The sequence below is a fragment of the Myodes glareolus genome, chromosome 4 (assembly GCF_982192425.1).
Source record: "Myodes glareolus chromosome 4, mMyoGla1.1, whole genome shotgun sequence".
NCBI classification, from domain to species: Eukaryota; Metazoa; Chordata; class Mammalia; order Rodentia; family Cricetidae; genus Myodes; species Myodes glareolus.
The window spans coordinates 79,859,499-79,877,549 of NC_142029.1; the positions used below are offsets into that span (position 1 = coordinate 79,859,499).

The 18,051-nt window shown below is 39.7% G+C and overlaps 1 protein-coding gene across 5 annotated transcripts in view; it reads right to left on the reverse strand.

Moving 5' to 3' along the window:
• Sik2 (salt inducible kinase 2) overlaps window positions 1-18,051 on the reverse strand; it is a 104,319-nt gene that overhangs the window by 20,787 nt on the left and 65,481 nt on the right. For all 5 annotated transcript variants that reach the window (XR_015001632.2, XM_085688736.2, XM_085688737.2 and 2 more), the window contains exons 4-8: window positions 17,151-17,312; window positions 5,648-5,772; window positions 5,126-5,249; window positions 3,708-3,928; window positions 1,776-1,928 (exon numbers count right to left, since the gene is read on the reverse strand). Coding sequence is in view for 4 of the 5 variants with exons in the window: in XM_085688736.2 (XP_085544862.1) it covers window positions 1,776-1,928; window positions 3,708-3,928; window positions 5,126-5,249; window positions 5,648-5,772; window positions 17,151-17,312 (785 nt within the window). In the remaining variant the exon portion in view is untranslated. The remainder of the gene's footprint in view (window positions 1-1,775; window positions 1,929-3,707; window positions 3,929-5,125; window positions 5,250-5,647; window positions 5,773-17,150; window positions 17,313-18,051) is intronic.

The window sequence follows — 18,051 nt, forward strand, 5'->3', positions numbered from 1 at the left end:
TTACAGGCACACACCACTTGTGGACTGTTTAAGAAGAATAAACTTAGCTGAGGAAGTATGTTACTGCACTAGGGGCATCCTGCTTCCTATCTTTTTGTCTGGCCACACTTGTATGTAAGCTTCACTAGAGCTCACTATCATCAACACAGCTTAGGAGTTCTTTTTCCTTTCCCAACCTATTTAAAGGCAGTGTTATCAATTCTAAAAGTTCTCAAGTGCTCAGAAATACTCTGATCCAAATATCTGGAGCTATACTGGTATACTATTACCTCACATTTTTATTGATACATTATTTTATTTATAAGATATAATCTGTTAGATAATCAAGAATTTTCATTCCCTTATTTTTTCATCTTCTATTGAATAAATGCAAAATTTTATATTCCTGTACGTTTATGATTCTGTTCAACAGTGAGTGCTACTTACAGATGCTGGCTGGCATTTAATGTGCAGACACCACTCCATTCCCAGCCTCTACACATGAGTCCTAGATCTCTCTGACCACATTGCTTTCCTAGCACTGAGTCACGTCCTCACTGTGCCCTCAGGCCTTCAAGGACAATGCCACTTTATCTCTGTTGTGGAACAGATACTCGGCATTTGCTTCACAGATGGTAGCTTATCTCCTAACTGTACTCAGTGTCATTCCCATTTTAGAACAGGTAAAGTGAGGCACAGAATCTGGGACTCGCTTTAACCACTAAGGGGAGCTGAACTCACTCAGGTCCACCTTTCTTAGCCCTCCCTCCCTTTCTACTAGCACCACATTAAGTCTTCAGCATCCCGCATCTTGATTAGCATAAGAATCTCAGAAGTATTCTTCAAAAGTTCCTGATCTTCCCAGACTGAGCATGGTAGCACATGTCTTTAATCCTAGTACTTGGAAAGCACAGGCAAGTGGATGTCTGTAAGTTCGAGATCAGCCTGGTCTATATAACAAATTCCAGGTCAGCCAGTGAGATTCTATCTTAGACAGCCATCTCCTGCAGCGCTTCCCTAAGAAGCCATCCTTTCCAATGCTCCCATACTAATTGGCTTATGGTCTTCATAAGATCGTTATTGCTTCCTCATTTATAAGTCATCCTTGGCATTTGGAGCTCTTCACAATATGGTTTCCACTTACCACTTCAAATTTTTATTTTCTTAGCCTTCAGTTCCAATGGACTAAATTCCCAAGAACAAAGCCTACAGTGGGCCATGTGAGCACTTCTGTTCATCCTGTGTGTATCTCCTTCTAGTCAGAATGGTGTCCTTATCACAGTCTCACACCTCCGTGAAGATCTGTTTTAAATGTCATCTCTCCCAGGAAGCTCTCCCTATTCAGATGAGTCTCTCACTCTTGCCCAAGACCTCAGGTGATTCTGGCCTCATTTTGCTTCTACAGGACAGCTCTGAGAAACATGATGGTATTCCATACATTCAAACTCCTAGAGCACCTAGTAACAGCAGCTTGCACATGGTCAATCTGCAATCAAATTCTGTTAAACGAACTGAAAGTACAGGCTAGTTACATTATTTCTCAAGATTAACAAATGATTAAATGACAACATATCTCTTAAAGAAAATGACTGAAAATAAAGTTAATCCTTAGAAGCAAGAAGGTTTTGAGAATCTAGTGAATGACAGTGGTTGAAACTTTCTAGAAAAATACTTCAGAAGATTAGATAAAAAAAAAAAAAGATGAGATCCAAACCTTTTGTACCAAATGATGGAAAATGTGTCCGACATAAAAAGGCTCATGCACAGATGAGACTAATGACTCCATGGGTCGTTACCTTGGCAACTGTTTGTTCTGCAATGGTGCTAGGCCGGCGCTGGCGGCCATCAAGTCTCTGCTCCACGGGAAAACTGCTCCTATGTGATTTCAGACGTTCCACCAACAAGAAATAAATGGCAGCAAAGTGATTATAGCTCTTGTTTTGCAAAGACTGAAAGAGAAAACAGGTGTTGAAGGCATAGAACTATAAAAACCAACCAGGGGTCGTTACCTTCTTAAAAGGGAGGGTAAGATATGTGTCCTGAAAATAAAATCAGAAAGCCTCCCCTTGCTCTCGTTTTCTAAGAAGTGAAGAACAGCCCTTGCCACTGAGCTATGATGTTTAGCTTAAGGGTATGTGTGAGTTCTCTCAGATTTACTCACATGAATTTCCACAATAATTTTAGCTTGAAATTTTAGATCTGTATTTTCCACTTAATTTTGGATATTAAGTTACTTTTAAAAAATCCAGTAGCAAAGTATACCTCACAACAAACCCCTTTCTAGACTTTAGACAGGAAGGCGTACATTCAGATCTTGCTCAATCAACGGTGACATCTTTAAGCAACTATCTGGTCCTATTTATTTGGGGATCCATTCATGTTCCTGCATTAGGAGAAAAATGCCATCACTCCCCCATGTACATATCCCATCTCCCAGCACTAGGTTTAAGATTAGTCAGCACCCTGTGCCCCAAAGTTCTAACTCTGTAACTTCAGGCAAAGATCCAATCACTGAAAACTCTGAAGTGAATGAACCAAGTTTTTTCAGAGCTTGCTGGTGATTATTCTGGGCTGGAGAATGACATCTGGATGCTAGATGGAGAGACACTGTGTCTACGTACTTAGGTAATATTTTCCTTGTTTTTGCAGTCCCGCCCTTTGGAAACCTTGAAAATAAATTTGCTTTCCAAATTTTTCACATCTCTGGCTTGCCAGCTATTCTGGGATGCCAATCCAACAGAGAAACTTCTCTTGGCTTCTAATCCCACATGACAATCCATGTGGGTGCTGTTTGAGGGCAACACAGACCCAGGAAACCCTCAGGGAAACAATACCCCACAGGCCTGAGGGACCCCACAGAAGCTACCATCCAGGATCTACTCCATGGATAAGCATGGGAAAACATCCCTGAGTGCACAACCTACAAAGTGAGACAGCGAGCTTGGTTTTGCTCATGGCCACAACAGGAGACAAGAAACAGTCTCCATAAAAGCACTGTTCTGCTTTAGGGGAGGGGGACTGTGGTGCAGGTCCTGTGTATGCTGTGTATGTTCTACAAGCATGCTAACTTGTAGAAGCCAAAAGGACATTTCCAGGTTCAAAGCTTTCTTCATTCTATAACCATTAATGTTTCTAAATCATAACTTCACTTGCTTCTGCCTGTTTATTTTCTCTGTTCTCCTAAACCCCACTGGCTTTCTTTAATGTAATGTTTCCCTTTTGGTTCTTGGTTCAACTCAGTCTTGTTCCATATATATATACATACACACATTTGTAATTCATATAAACTAGTTTAATACCAACATGGAACTTGATGTTTCACTTTAGAAAAACCTTGTATTCTTTGGAGACAGGATCTCACTATGTAACTCTGACTGTCCTTGAACTCACAGAGATCTGCCTGCCTCAGAGTGCTGGGATTAAAGGTATGCAGCATCACGCCCAGCCTCCTTTACATTCTATCTTTAAGCTTCAGACTTGGCCTTTTCCAAATCCTCTGAAAATTCTTTTCTTAGACTTTTTGGCAGAGAGAGTGAAGGAAAGGTTTAGAGATTCAATAACAGCAATTATAAACAGACTCGATGTAATCAGCTGGGTACCCTGAGCAGTACACCCAGGCACTGGGGATCGATGTGCTAAGACTCGGAAGACAGATATGAGCATAAAGCTTCAGGAGACAAATGCCAATGAACCTTCAAACATCTCTAGACACATCTCCATCACTTTACCTCAATAGTCTTCTGCTGATCAATTCCAAGGCTGTGCATCAATCGCAGAACCTGTTCATTAAATTCTCCAATAGATGGCTCATTTTCTTGTTCTTGTGGATAGAGAATAGGTCTCTGTACAGGAACTTCTATGAGCATCCACTTGTGCTCCTTGATTTGAGCTATGCTTAGCCGTTTGGAAGGATCTAGGACCAACATCCTTCTAATAAGGTGTTCACAATCTGTGGAAAACACAATGTTAAAAAGTTGCATAGATCACCTCCAGGCATACTCGCACGGCCCATGTGACTTTGCACAACAACGCTAATCTTCGTATCCTTCACTGGAAAGCAGGACAAATGAGCAAATGAATGCGTGTGGGGTAGACTGGTCAAGTTCAGATGCTAAACAAATACTGAAGAAACACACGTGAGTATAAGTCTCTATGTGCTATAAGAGCCTTCCGAGTGCATTTTATCTAGTCACACTAAGGAAAAACAATGCTAAGCTCAGAACAATGCTAATTCTCAGAACAAGGATTATGAACCGATCCTTGGTAGTATCAAGGCATGTTCAGTAAAGGCAGCCGGGAGAGCACCGTGTTTTTTCCAGTAAACTGCTGCTTTTCTCATCAGTGTTGCCAAGGACCATGTATGTAGCTCTGTTTCTCATTACATTATGTACACTGCAGCTATGAGTAACAGCAAGCTCTTCACCACCCTCCTCCAACTCAGACTCCTGCCACTCATATCTCTCACGCACTGTCCTACGTGCTTTGTGCAGAGTAGTTTCATCATCCTCGCGACACCTCTAGGGAAGGAATTACTGTCAACTCCACTTTACAGATGAGCCAAACTGTCTGGCCAGTGAGTAGTGAACTCAGAATTCCAACCAGGTAGTCTGTCGCCAGAGCCTATGTGGTCTTGCGTTCTTAAGAGCATTAAGTACGTCTACTGTTGCAGGAAGAGGAGATAAGGATGAAAACTATATCCACAACTAAGGAGTAAATCAAACTGTTGTCTCTTTGAGGGACCAAAACAAGACAGTTAGGGATTGTGGCATTTCAATTGAATTTACCAAAGTTCTACCTGTTGACTTTGAATTTAAAAACATTTAATTCTGCAGATATATTTCATATATAGAGTAAAATGGTTGTAAGTCTGTATCTATGGAGTCTAAAATAAACTGGGCCATTTATAGACCGAAGCTGAATGGCAAGACTTGCCACTCTTAATCTGGGTAGCTTCTGTTCTGTTACAAGGAGGAAGACTGGAATTTGTCTTGTCTACATAGAGGCTGATGAAGAGCTCCATGGCTTTTTAAATGACTAAGTCATTTTATCTGGTACCCAAACTCTCAGCAGGGAAACTAACTTTGGCTAGAACCTCATACAGCACGAATTCTGTAACACACGACTAATATGATGAACAGCTCGTTACCTTCTGACATGAAATATGGAATCCTGAATCTTCCTTCCAAAACCCTCTGCCTCAAAATAGGGAGAGTTGGTCCGTCAAAAGGCAGAGCTCCACAGACAAGGACATAAAGAACAACTCCCATGCTCTAGGGAAGAAAATGATGCAGTCGCTTTCAGAGAGAACATCAAACACTCATTTCCCACACAACACCACAGCTCTTAAAATCACATGGACTGATGGCTCCCTTCCTAAGTTCCCCTCTCACTTCCTGTGGTGAGAGTAAGCATAATAATACCCAATGATCTGAACTTGGTCATTTTGCTTGCCATATTACTTCAAGTCATTGCTGATATTAGTATGATAACACTTGTCTCTAGAAAGTCTTTCCTAGGGATCCACTTCCAGAAGCTCTGACTAATTACAGTCCACTGGATGGGGAGAATATAAAACCTTATTTATCTGTTGAGTACCAGGAGCTTCTAAAATAGGTCAGAGTAGCAATTATCATGATAGATATATTAACATGTCAAAGTAAAGCCATACCCATATGTCCAGCTGTGGCCCTTCATATTGCTGCCCTTCAAAGACCTCTGGGGCTGCATAAGGGGGGCTGCCACACCATGTTGCCAGTAGTTCACCAGTTTTAAAGAAATTTCCAAAACCGAAATCTATTGGGATGGAAATAAATGTTACTTTCATGTCTGCTCTCAAACTACACTGTATTTCTCAGTAATCAATTTTATAACTTGGGACCACTATGGTCATAATATATAAAGATGAGAGTGACATCTACCTTGTACTATTCCCCTAGTAACTACCACAATGATAAACTAACAATAAATGAACACCTGTCTCGAAAAACCAAAAGAGGTGAATGAGTAGAACCCAATTAAGTAATAACATATACCAGCTTTGAGTCAACTAAGAATTATAAGTACTGATTCTTTAAATGTTGATTCATACATCCTACTATAGGTAGATATACACCTGAATATCTCATTAACAAATGACAGCATATGGCCTAGTCACAAGTCACCCATCACCACTGACACTTATGTTCATTTCTGGATGCAGTGGTATTCATTATACGTCAAAACAATTGCTAATCTTAGTCACACTGAATTTTATTTTTCATACCCAGAATGTACTCTGCAAACACTGTACTCAAAGTCTTCAATATGCACATGTATACAAGTTTTCAGTGTACATTGTCATAGATGTGTGTTTGCCCTTTATTAAGACTTAAGAACGAATTCCTACTGTTGTACAAGTTAGGCCCATACTCTCTTGTGCTTTGAATCCTGAAACTGAGAGGATCTGGCTCTCCACTAGTACGTTCACAATACCGCATGCACAGGGAGTTTAAGCAAAGACTCAAAGAAGAGTGGATCCAGTCTCCACTGTCAGACAGACTGGCGTTGGGACCAGGGTCAGCACCTGTGAACCTTAGTTTTCCCACCTGCAAAGTTGCAATAATAAACATGCCCAGATGGCAGCTGTCTTGCGGGACCAATGTGCTAACATAAACTCCTGCTCTGTGCCTTGAGACAACACACATTAGTAACTTGGGGGAAATAGTCTCTCAACCTGCTGACCTAAGAACAGGTAGGCAGCAGGCACAGTAATGACTGTAACCATGTCATCTCTGCTTCATGGAAGAGAAAAATAACCACAAAATTAAGGAGAACTAGAACTGACTTACATTTGTCTCTTTGTAACTCTAGTGCTACAGGAAAGGTATTTTACTTCTCTGAAGCTTACGTTTCCAAATCTATGCCAGTGAGAATAATCAACCTGCTCAGATAAGATGCAGTGAGGATTAATGATTAACAATGTAAAATGCCCAGAACACAGATGTGAAATGTCAGTGCTGCTTCTGTGAGACCACTGTTACCACTACTGCCTTCAGGAGAAAGAGGTCACACAGAACTACACAGGAGAAGGAGAAAAGCCAGCAGGAGCATAAGGCCCAGGAGAGAAAAGATGGTGCATCTGGGAAAAAGCCTCAGCCCATGCCTGTGGGGCATATGAGGACATATGAGGTCAGGGGTGCCAACCACATACATCTTTACAATATAACACCACCGCAGAGATCTTTGTTTTCTTTATCTGAACTCAATGACTAGCTACTCCTGCCACTGGATCACACATGCATAGAGATGTTTCTAATCTTTTAGAAAAGCTACTCTAGAATGAGTTAAGAATTAGATACTCAGGTCTACTTTAAAGAGGAAAAGGTTAATTTCCTGTAGAAGAGATATAACCAAACTCTAGAATTGAAGACTGACTGCAGAGCCTGAAGTAGGCACAGGGATGAGTGTATTTTAAACCAAATGGCAAGATGAGTTCTTCAGTATATGTAAACTGAAGATACCCTCCAAGCAGCATGATAAAAGTTTCAATGTCTTAAAGAGTCAACGGAATTTCTGGACAACTCGGTGAAATGAACTCTATGGAGGGAGGACACAAGCCTGTTGGGAAGACAGCCTGGCATGTAGCCTTGAGGTCACTCGTAGGTATATTTCTTAGCAAGACAGCAAGAACTGAGGAGCAATCACTGAGGAGGATTGTAGGGTAGCCCTATCCAATCTAATTTGTACAGATCTAGGCAGAGAAAGCATCCTATTCCGTTACAAAAAGGTGGCACTAAATGGACACTTATGTATTCGATTCTGTAGAACAATCAGAGCCATACTGAATGGCAGCCAGACTCATTACACTGTCACAGAACCATAACCGCCCACATCCGAGAACCTTTACCAGAGCACTTTCAAAATTGTATTTGTGATAACCTGCGAAGTGTTTTAACAGTTAAGTAGAAAAAGTACTAATGCCACTGAAACATACTGTGTACTGAGCAAATGGCAGCAAGGGCCTCATGCATGCAAGGAAAGCTGCAGGTGCAGCCCAAGTCTTTACGCCTTTTAAAGGGGCTTTATCAAACATGTCACATGGTAATCTAAGCTCTGTGAGGAGTCTATACTAAAGCAATGCGGAAGATTGATTTCAGGAGAGAGTTAAGCACTTGTGAGAGATGATGTGGCTGGCTATGACACGGGAGACATGGACCAGAAAACCAGGTTTAACTACACCTTTACATCTTTCCATGACACAGTGATCGTAGCTATTTGTGACCAAGTTAATAACTGTCAGGTTAAAGAATTGGCAATGAAAAGCATTTTAAAAGGCCATTTATATTTCTTCATAGAAATTTGGATAATTTTCTTTATTCACAGCCTATAGCTTTCTGTAAATGGCATACAGTGAATGAGTAAGGGGTGAGCATGTAGATGAAATAGGAACATTCAAGATTTCTGATTAACATTTACTAAGACAGAATGGACTATACAACTGGCCTTCAGTATCTCTGGGGGACTGGTACCCACAGTGGGTACCAAAATCTAGATGTTCAGGTCCTTATATAAAATGGGGCAGTATTTGCATACAACTCCCACACATCCTCCTACATACTTTAAATCATCTCTGGATTATGTACGATACCTAATAATCTAAATAGTTGCTTAGGATATAATGACAAAACCAACAAAAACAAAAAACAAGTCTGCACAACTTTAGTAGAGATGCAACCTTCCTGGGCCTATCCACATAGTACCCATGAGCAGTATTTCCATCTGTGCTTGGTTAAATCCCAAGATGTGAAATGCACAGATACTTGTCTCTTCACTATACACATGAATGCTGTACGTGTGTTGTCAGCCACTGGACAAAGTCCAGAGCAAAGTCTCACAACTCAGAATAGTTACAGACCCCATCATCTCCAACTTTGGGCAAGGATCAGGGAAACAATCAGTTGGATACTCCTTTCTTTCATCTAGACTTAGATTTCAGGCCATGTTAGATCAGAAAATTAAACGGGAAAATGTTTCCTTTCTAGCATGGCCTCATTTCTACTTTTAAAATTTCATTTAAAAATATTTGCTTGTTTATCTATGTGTGGAGGCATATGCCTGCCATGGCACACATGTGGATGTCAGACGAAAACCTGTTGGGATCGGTTATTTGCTTCTACCATGTGGATTCCAGGGATTCAACTCAGATCATCAGGCTTGTCAGCAAACCCCATTGCCCATGGTGAGCCATCTTGCTGGTCCTAAATCTCACTTTTAAAATGCCAAATATAAAATAATATATATTTATGGAATATAAAGTGATATTCTGGTATGTTTGCATTGTTCAATGGTCAAATCTCACTAATTAAGTCTGCTACCTTATTAATTACAATTCCCTGTTACAAAGAGATGTTTATTTATCACACTACTGTATCATTCACTGTTGTAAATACCTGACTCTGAGCTACAATAGAATACTGCTGTTATTTATTCTGATATTCCAATTGTTCCAACCTGCTTCATTTAACTTTTTTTTTTTTTTAAAGTTAGTTTTAAGTACTCCTGTATCTTCGGACACCAGATTATCCAAGTTCATCTTGTATCTTCTTTGCCCAAACCCTTAACACCACAACTTCTCCAAGATACCATGGTTCTTTTTGTTGAGTAATAGACCTAGATTAGGTTCTAGATCTGGACATTGATATGCTAAGTATCATCAGTTACAACTGAGTAGAACTGCATTTAAATACAGGTCAGGTGTGCTTGTTTAAACTGTTCCATCAAAGCCCTAAGTATGCCACTAGGCAGAGTTTAATATAACTTAAAATCGGAGGTAAGACTGCCCAAAATCCAGATCAATTCTTACCACTAAACAGAGAAGGAGGATTTTAAATTCATTTCTGTGCCAGGTGATGCTGACCTATTGGGTCTTTTGTCAGCACCTTACCATGTGAATGAGAAGTTAGAATGTTTATAGAGCTCTATCTTAATTCACACTTACTTACATTCATTTTCAGAAGCTATATTCATTCTAAGAGTGCATGACGGAGCTGGGTGGTGGCAGCGGCAGTGCATGCTGGGTAGCACTGGCTGCACTTGGGAGGCAGAGACAGCCAGATCTCTATGAGTTCGAGGCCAATCTGGTCTACAGAGTGAGCTCCAGAACAGCCATGATTATACAGTCTGTGTCTAAAAACCAAAAAAGAGTGCATGATGGGCTATGCAGACATGATGGGCTATGACATACCCTGTCCTCGGTATGTCAAGATGATGCATGTTTTCCTCCCTGTGATACTAAGGCGTGTACTCTGTAGTTTTACTCTCACAATACAGCCACACTCACTCATCTGATTTATATATAGTTTCAGAATTTATAAAAGATAGGGTTTGGGCTAGAATCTTTAACCAGAGTTAAGTAACTAACATTCTTGGGATTCAAACCAGGCCTCTAAAGCCGAGTCACAGAACTATCGCTAATATAACCAGTTACAAGCCACAGGGATCACACATTCGAGCTAGTAGTGATTTCTGCCCTGTGTTCTGAAAGATAACTGACCTTTATCATCCTGATAACAAAAACCACCATTACTGTCATCATAAATAACACCAATTACCAATGCCTAAGCACCATTAGCAAAGGGCCAGTGTTTTGGGCACAAAAGAGCCAGATAAAGAGTAAATCAGCTGTTGTTGACTACTGCCTAATGGAAACACCAAGCACAGGAGAGATTTCTGTTGTCTGTTACAGCAGTATGCAGCTGGGAACTGCTACAGTGCAGATTCTGATTGAGCAGGGCCTGAGCTTCCGCCCCCGTGGCCAGCTCGGAAGGGTCGCCATGAGTCTGAGCATCAAGGAATAGACAGCAGCACAAGCTGTGCCCAAGAATCTAAGGATAATTAACTGTTGGTCAGTATTTACTGTTGCAAAATAATAATTACCAAACACATTCAGGTTTTTTTTTTGTAATTAAGAATTTGTTTAGTAATCTTTTTTTCAATCTTTAAGTACTCTAAGTCATTTTTTTTTTAAAAAAAAATCTTTACTTTAAGCTAAGAAAAAGTAAGTAATTTCTATAAATCACAACTCGGGCAGTTTTTAATCTCTCTGTGTTATAATGTCTATTTTAAAATTTTACAAAAATCCTTGGTTTGATTAGCAGGCTCTGTGGGAAAAGATGCCTGATGCCACCTTATGACCTAAATTCAATTTCCAGGACCCATGTGGTGGAAGTTGAGAACTGACTCTCGCAAGTTGTTCTTTGACCTCTACACTGGCACACTTACCCTTCCTTTCCCATATACAATATACAACTCATACACACATACCAATCAATATGATTTTAAAAATTAAAAATAATTATCTTGCTGAGAAGCAGATGGCTTAGGGTTAAATTTAGCCTTTCTTAATGACCAATAGAATTAGGCTATCTAGCCTGATGAAAGGGTACACATTTGTAACTATCACATAGGAGCAAAGACAACTATCACAAGGAAATGAACACTAACAATGAAAGGTAGAGAGTGACAGGCCGACCCATGCACAAACTGAAAATGCATTAGCCAACACTGACTTCAATGCATATTTTGTTGCCCAACAGCAAGAAAAAGTCGGTTGCTTTGTTTACCTCCAAACATCAATCACTCTGTCTAACAGGAGGGCACAGGAATATCATCAAAGCTGGGATGAAATGTTATCCTCAGACCAGTATGATCATCTAGAACCATTTAACTGTGCCAAATCAGGGAGTCCAAGAGCTAAGAAACAAAGAAATGATCATCCTTAGCCTTAGTGGAGACAAGATGGAAGGGACAGAAATAAATGGAGGCCTAAAGCACTCCTCCACAGTTCCAGCTTTATAAACTGAGCCAGCAAAGCAGGACAGATGGACATATGGCATCAGGCTTTCATATGCAAGGCCACTTGCCAATTTTAAACAATGCCAATAGTAATTGGAAGGTCAGTAAGTACTTTTTTAATAATTTCCTTTTCCACCTCCATCCATTCTAATTTCTAGGGCAGAAGACTGAAGCTGTATACACAGAAACCTTATCTCAAAGTCTTGTAGTAAGTGGAAAGCTGTAGAAGCAATGGCAGAGGTGACAGGCTACCAATCAAGTCAGAAAAGAAATGTTGTTTTTGAGCTAAAGAGAAGTGACTTCTGATACACAGGTCAGACTAATCTAGCTAATTCTATATTACTAATTACATTTAAGGTTTTGCTCAGAGCGAATGTTGTATCAGACAAATACTTTCAAATGCAAGTGATGTATTTTCTGTGTTCCTTTACTATCGGCATTGACAAGGCTCTAGGCCAGTGGACTTTATTTTATGTGCTGAAGGAGGTTATCTGGCCATCAAAGTTTTACAGCTTTATTTTAATGGAATCAATTATGTTTCGAATGCAAGCAGCAGCCTCCTTTTACTGAGTGCTTACTTGGTGCCAAGAAATTTAACAATTTATTTTGCAAACACTTGAACAGGACCGTGTACCCTGGTCTTAAGTACTCTGCAAATATTAATCAAGTAACAACCACTATGAGATATGAACTTGTGCCATTCCCCCTTTACAGATAAGAAAACTGAGAATGGGGGCGGGGTGGGGAGAAAATGTCTCCAGGTCAGTAAGCCAGTAAGTGTCATGCCAGGATTCATTCTCAAGTGGCCTGTTTATTACCTACTATATTGAATTGCCTCCTCATCTTAAATAATTATTAATCTCTATACACTGTTCCTGAAAAGCATAGTTAATTTCTAGTTAACAGAACAGAAGCCCTGGCCTGGAGAGGTTAATTAACCTAGCCAAGGTGACAGATTCAGATGATATCACCAGAGTTTGTATCAGCATTGCCTGTTACCAACCTCAGGACCTAAGTCCTGATAAGTTCTAATAAGTCTTTGAATTATGTTAATTAAAAAAGATGTATTTTTATTATTTTTAACTATTGTGCATATGTACATGCGTGTGTAGAGTCCAGAAGAGGGTGCTGGACCTCTTGGAGCTGGTTATAGGCAGTTGTGAGTCACTTCATGGGTGCTGGGAACTGAACTTGCGTCCCTGGAAGGACATCATGAGCTCGTCACTACTGAGCCATCTCTCCAGCTCTGAGTTGTAGTTATTTTCTGAAAACTTCCTCTAAGTAACTAATATATCTGAATCACCAGGTACTATTATGAAACTTTCAAAATGTGAAAGTTGGAGACTAAAACTAAAGATAACTCACTTTAATGCATGAAAAATTAGCCATGATGTCGAGGAAGGAGCAGTGCTGCAAGTACAGAATCCCTGAGATCCTGGTGCTTTGTTTCAGCCTTTCCCCTCAAATGCCCCCAAGCTCCTATTGGGACAACCTAAACACAGCTGCAGGTGAACCCATGGTTCTGCACTGCTGAGTTATTACAGGAGCATAAGCTAAAAATTAATTTCAGAGCCATGCTTCTGTATTTATGAAAACTAGCCAAGATTTATACTTCTAGCTGTGTGGTGGTGGCGCATGCCTTTAATCCCAGCACTTGGGAGGCAGAGGCAGGCAGATTCTGTGAGTTCGAGGCCAGCCTGGTCTACAGATTGAGTTCCAGGACAGCCAAGGCTTTTAACACAGAAAAATCCTACCTTGAAAAACCAGGGGGGGGGGGAATTCATACTTAAATTTCTTTTAAATATAGGCACATTTTAAATGAAAATTTGATTTTGATTTGCTCTTTCAACTTTAACACAGGTGGTCTAAAAGTTCACACTTAGCAAATTATAGAGATCTTAAGAAGCAAAAGAAGCAGTGGAAAAGTTAAAAGATTTAGCAATAATTCTATCTTATTTTCTTTTGATTTCTTTACATGTAGTCTCACAGAACAAGTGTGGTACATCTCTTTAAAAGTCAAGAATTTCAAGATATCAAAAGATTATGTTCTTAGATGTAAGCAGGGCCATCAAAGCTGGAAGTTCTTTTGATAAAGAGCAAATATTGGGTGGGAGATTATTTAAAAGACAAGTTTCTAATCTGACTTATCCTTTCTGGCCCACTTAACTCCTGCCAGTGATAGAGTAGTGCATCTCAGCTCTTACCAGAGAAACTTCTTTTTATAATAGATAGTAATACAGAGGCCACAATTGGTCAATGTGCAGAGGATAAGACTGCTGTGGTCCAGTCCTAAGTGAGACAGGTATACCACACCTCCTCCCCTCAAGGCTCATCCTGGAGGGAAGGGGGATTGTAAGAACCAGAGGTAGTGGATCTCTGCAGCAAAACAGTGCTGTTATACACATGAACTCACAGAGGCTATGACTTCTTGCACAAGACACGTACAGATCAAGCCGGTCAAAATCTCAGCATGTACAGGGGCGGGAACTCATGAAGTTCCACTCCCAGCAGCAAGAGCTATTCACAACTGATGGCTGCTGGGGAAGGTAGAGTCAGTTCTCTTCAGGACATACAGCTCCTGAAAGGCTGTCTTGTTCCAATAGAGGAACCCGTGTACAAACAGGCAGCACTAGGTGGACACAGTAAGGGGCGGGGGAGCAACACATGACATTGGGAGGGAAATGTGAGTGGTAGATTTGATCAAGATACATTATATGTATTATGAAATTCTTAAACAGTTACAACCCCTACAAATACTCGAGAGAAATTTGTTTAAAAATATGTCTAAACTTTATAACACATGGAGTCCTTCATGATCTGTCCCGACTGACAACCTGACCAGTTCAGGTTCTTTCCCATCAGTTTTCACTGGTACTTGGCATAGCTCCCTAGCTGGAGCCTGTAGCTGCCTGAAATAGTCTAGAGTTCTCAGACTAGTGGAATATAAAATTCACATAGAGATTCCACTTGATGACTGACATATAATGCTTGGAAATAACAAGGAGTGGCCAGAGATATCTCACTTGGAGTTGTAGAGCTGTTGCTGATTACCTGTTTGCCTTAGAAAGTTATCTGACCTTCTTGCATTTGGTTTTCCCATTAAAAAACAAAACAGGCAAACAAACAAAAATGCTGGTGATTGCCATGCAGCTTCCAAGTGTGCTGTGAAAATGAATGACTAAGAATTCAGCAGAGCACCTGAAAATAGCAAGGGCTTAATACAATGTCAACTGTCACTATCTGAACTAAAGGGAACAATTCTAGACACCTGACATTTTACCTTTCTTCTATACAATTAAGAAAGCCTTGAAGCATTCATATTTATTCAAAAGCAAAAATAAAAACAGCAAATCCCAACAAAATGCAAACTTAAATGCTATATAACATTAGGCATACTGTACTGACCTACCTATATTTGAGGCAGTATTATAGTAAAAGTAGACAGACAAAAGTTTGTTATAACCTTGAGCAATAGTCTGTATTTTGAATTTACAAGGTTTTTTGAACACCTTATAAATCTCAGGGTTCAAACTTAAAGTCTCAACACCTTCCCCTTTTCTGTGTAAAGGACTTTTCTGTAAAAGGTAATTTTAAGGCAGTTGATACTTTTAAGAAGAAAATGAAAGAAATATTCCAGAAGAGAAGGCTGGCAAAAATAAGTGAAATGAATGAGGCCAAACAGAAAGGCAAACAAACAAACAAATAAAATAAAAGATGATTAAAGGAGAGGAGGAAATCCCAGAAATGAAAGTAGTAAACACATAAAAACTAAGATCTTAAACCAACAACCCCTTATGGAAACACTGTAACTATGTATTGCATTTTTATAGCAAAAAGTTACAAATCAGAAGACACTCCTCCCCCTCACCAGTGCAGTTCCAGGACTATTGCATAGACTAAATCTTCCTGTGTTCAGCTCTCATGCTCGCAAGCCATCTCCACACTATTGCCAGAGTTTGCTGATATGCAAAGTTAATTTTGTATTCTAATCCCACTTCACTCAGATCCATACTCTAAACTTCAATAGCTTTGATTCCCATTAATTATGAAATAGATGCTCAAATCTCTGACAAGGCATTCAAGACTGTTGCTACTCTGTCCCCTAAGCTGCTCTTCCTCTACTGCTCCCTTTGTGCATATGAAGCTATGATCTTCATCCCAGTCTCCATCTGCCTGACTATGATATCTGCTTCTGCATTTTTGGCAAGCAGTTAACTCTCTGAGGCATAAGTTCAAACACTTCCTAATCTGGGATGCTTCCCTGGCTCTTCAGGTTGACTGATGCTCCATCACTTAAGTTTCTGTCCAAGTTGGTACATAGTTAGACCCTTGCTACTTTTTCATGTGGTACGGGGGAACTGAACCCAAGGTCTTGCATATGCCAAGCAAATGCTCTCTTGCTGAGCTCTCTATATCCCCAGCTCTGTATATACTATTTTTCTGTATGTGTACAACTGAAGGTATAATTGACAAAAAAAACCTCACACAATGTGAAGTTTTGATATATGTATATGCTGTGAAACAATTTATACATATTCCGTTATATTTAGCATAGCATAATGCCTGGCATATATTTTTACCACATATGAGTGAGTTTTGACTATATGAATTAAGAAATTCATATTGTTAACTTTAATCCCAGAATTTGGGAGACAGAGGCTGGTAAATGTGAGTTCAAGGACAAACTGCTCTACGTACTGAGTTCCAGACCAGCCAAGGCTATATAGTAAGACTATCTCAAAAGGCAAAGATTAATAAAAGAAGAAGAAAAAGAAACTCCTCTTAGGAAATTTAATTTTTTTTAATAATTGAGTTGGGCATGGTGGTATATGCTTATAATTTCAGAACTTGGGAAGCAACTATAATAAGATGGCCTGGGCTACATAGTGTGAGGCCAGTCTGGGCTATATGAGACCCATAAACAAACAAACAAACAAAAACCCATCAACAACAAAACCCAACAGAATAGCACACACATCCACAGAAATATGTGTGTGATGTATCTCTGTGTTGTTCTCAATCTGCTTCCATCGCCTTTGTCTTTTCCTTTTGCATCCTCACTACAGCCATCAGCATTAGAAGAGAAGCCAGTTAGAGTCAGTAACCAGAACTCCTGGCCCTCTCCAGCCATCCAAAAAGTCTCACTTTTGTCCAACAACCTCCCAAGAAATCAGACCACTCAGTACAGTCCTACCCTGTATACTTAATAGTAAACACATTTTCTTTTTTACAGCCACACACAGGTAAAAACATCTTGCTGAAGACTGACTCTGCTTGCAGGGCTCTCTTCACACACAGACTCTCATCTGGTCATTTCCCAGGCATTGCACCCCAGTCACCTGCTATTTTGATATTCATGTTGTTATCCAGCAGGAGATTTTCAGCTTTCAGGTCACGGTGCACAATTTTTCGGCCATGGCAATAATCAACAGCAGACAGAATTTGCCAGAATTTTCTCCTGGCTTCAGATTCATTTAACCGGCCATGATTAGCAAGATAATCTGTAAAAGAGAACATTTAGAATCTTTCACCAAAATAAAATAACCTCAATATTAGCATTTAAGAAAATACTTACAAAGTTTATTTAATGAAAAATTAATGTTCTAATAACACAAACAATATGTCTCCCAAGTTTCTTGCCTTTGGAAAAGTAATCTCAACTATATTTCACAGGTTCTACATAAATTCCAGAAGCCAATGTCAGATAACAGCAAGGGTTACACAATATCCACACGACATTGCAAACTAAGCTTATTTTATATTTGTTCCTGTGGACTCTGCTAATTTGCTGAAAAGATATTGTTTCTTCACATCACATTTAAATACATAAAAACTCTTGCAAAGGAAAGAACACGAATGAATTTTCTGAGCAGGGGCATTATAAGCTTCACTTTCATGTGAGACCTATAAATAATTTAAACCCTAGTCTGTTGAAAGAAACAATTCCGATCTACTCAATAGTCTACCCAAGAACAGACAAATTTGTGTTCTAATCACAACCATGACAAACGACTCTAAGCCACAGCTGTAAGACAATATATTTTGTAGGATACATTAGCTTCTTTGTACAGTGTTACAATCTTTAGTAAAGCAGTTTGACTGAAAATTAATTGTACATCAACTATATACATGACTTCAGTAAAACTAAATGCTACAACCTGAAGAGCTGAAAGCCTTCTGTAATCTTTAGAAGGAGAGGACCAACATAAATCTTGAAAAAATTTACTTAAGGTAGTTTTC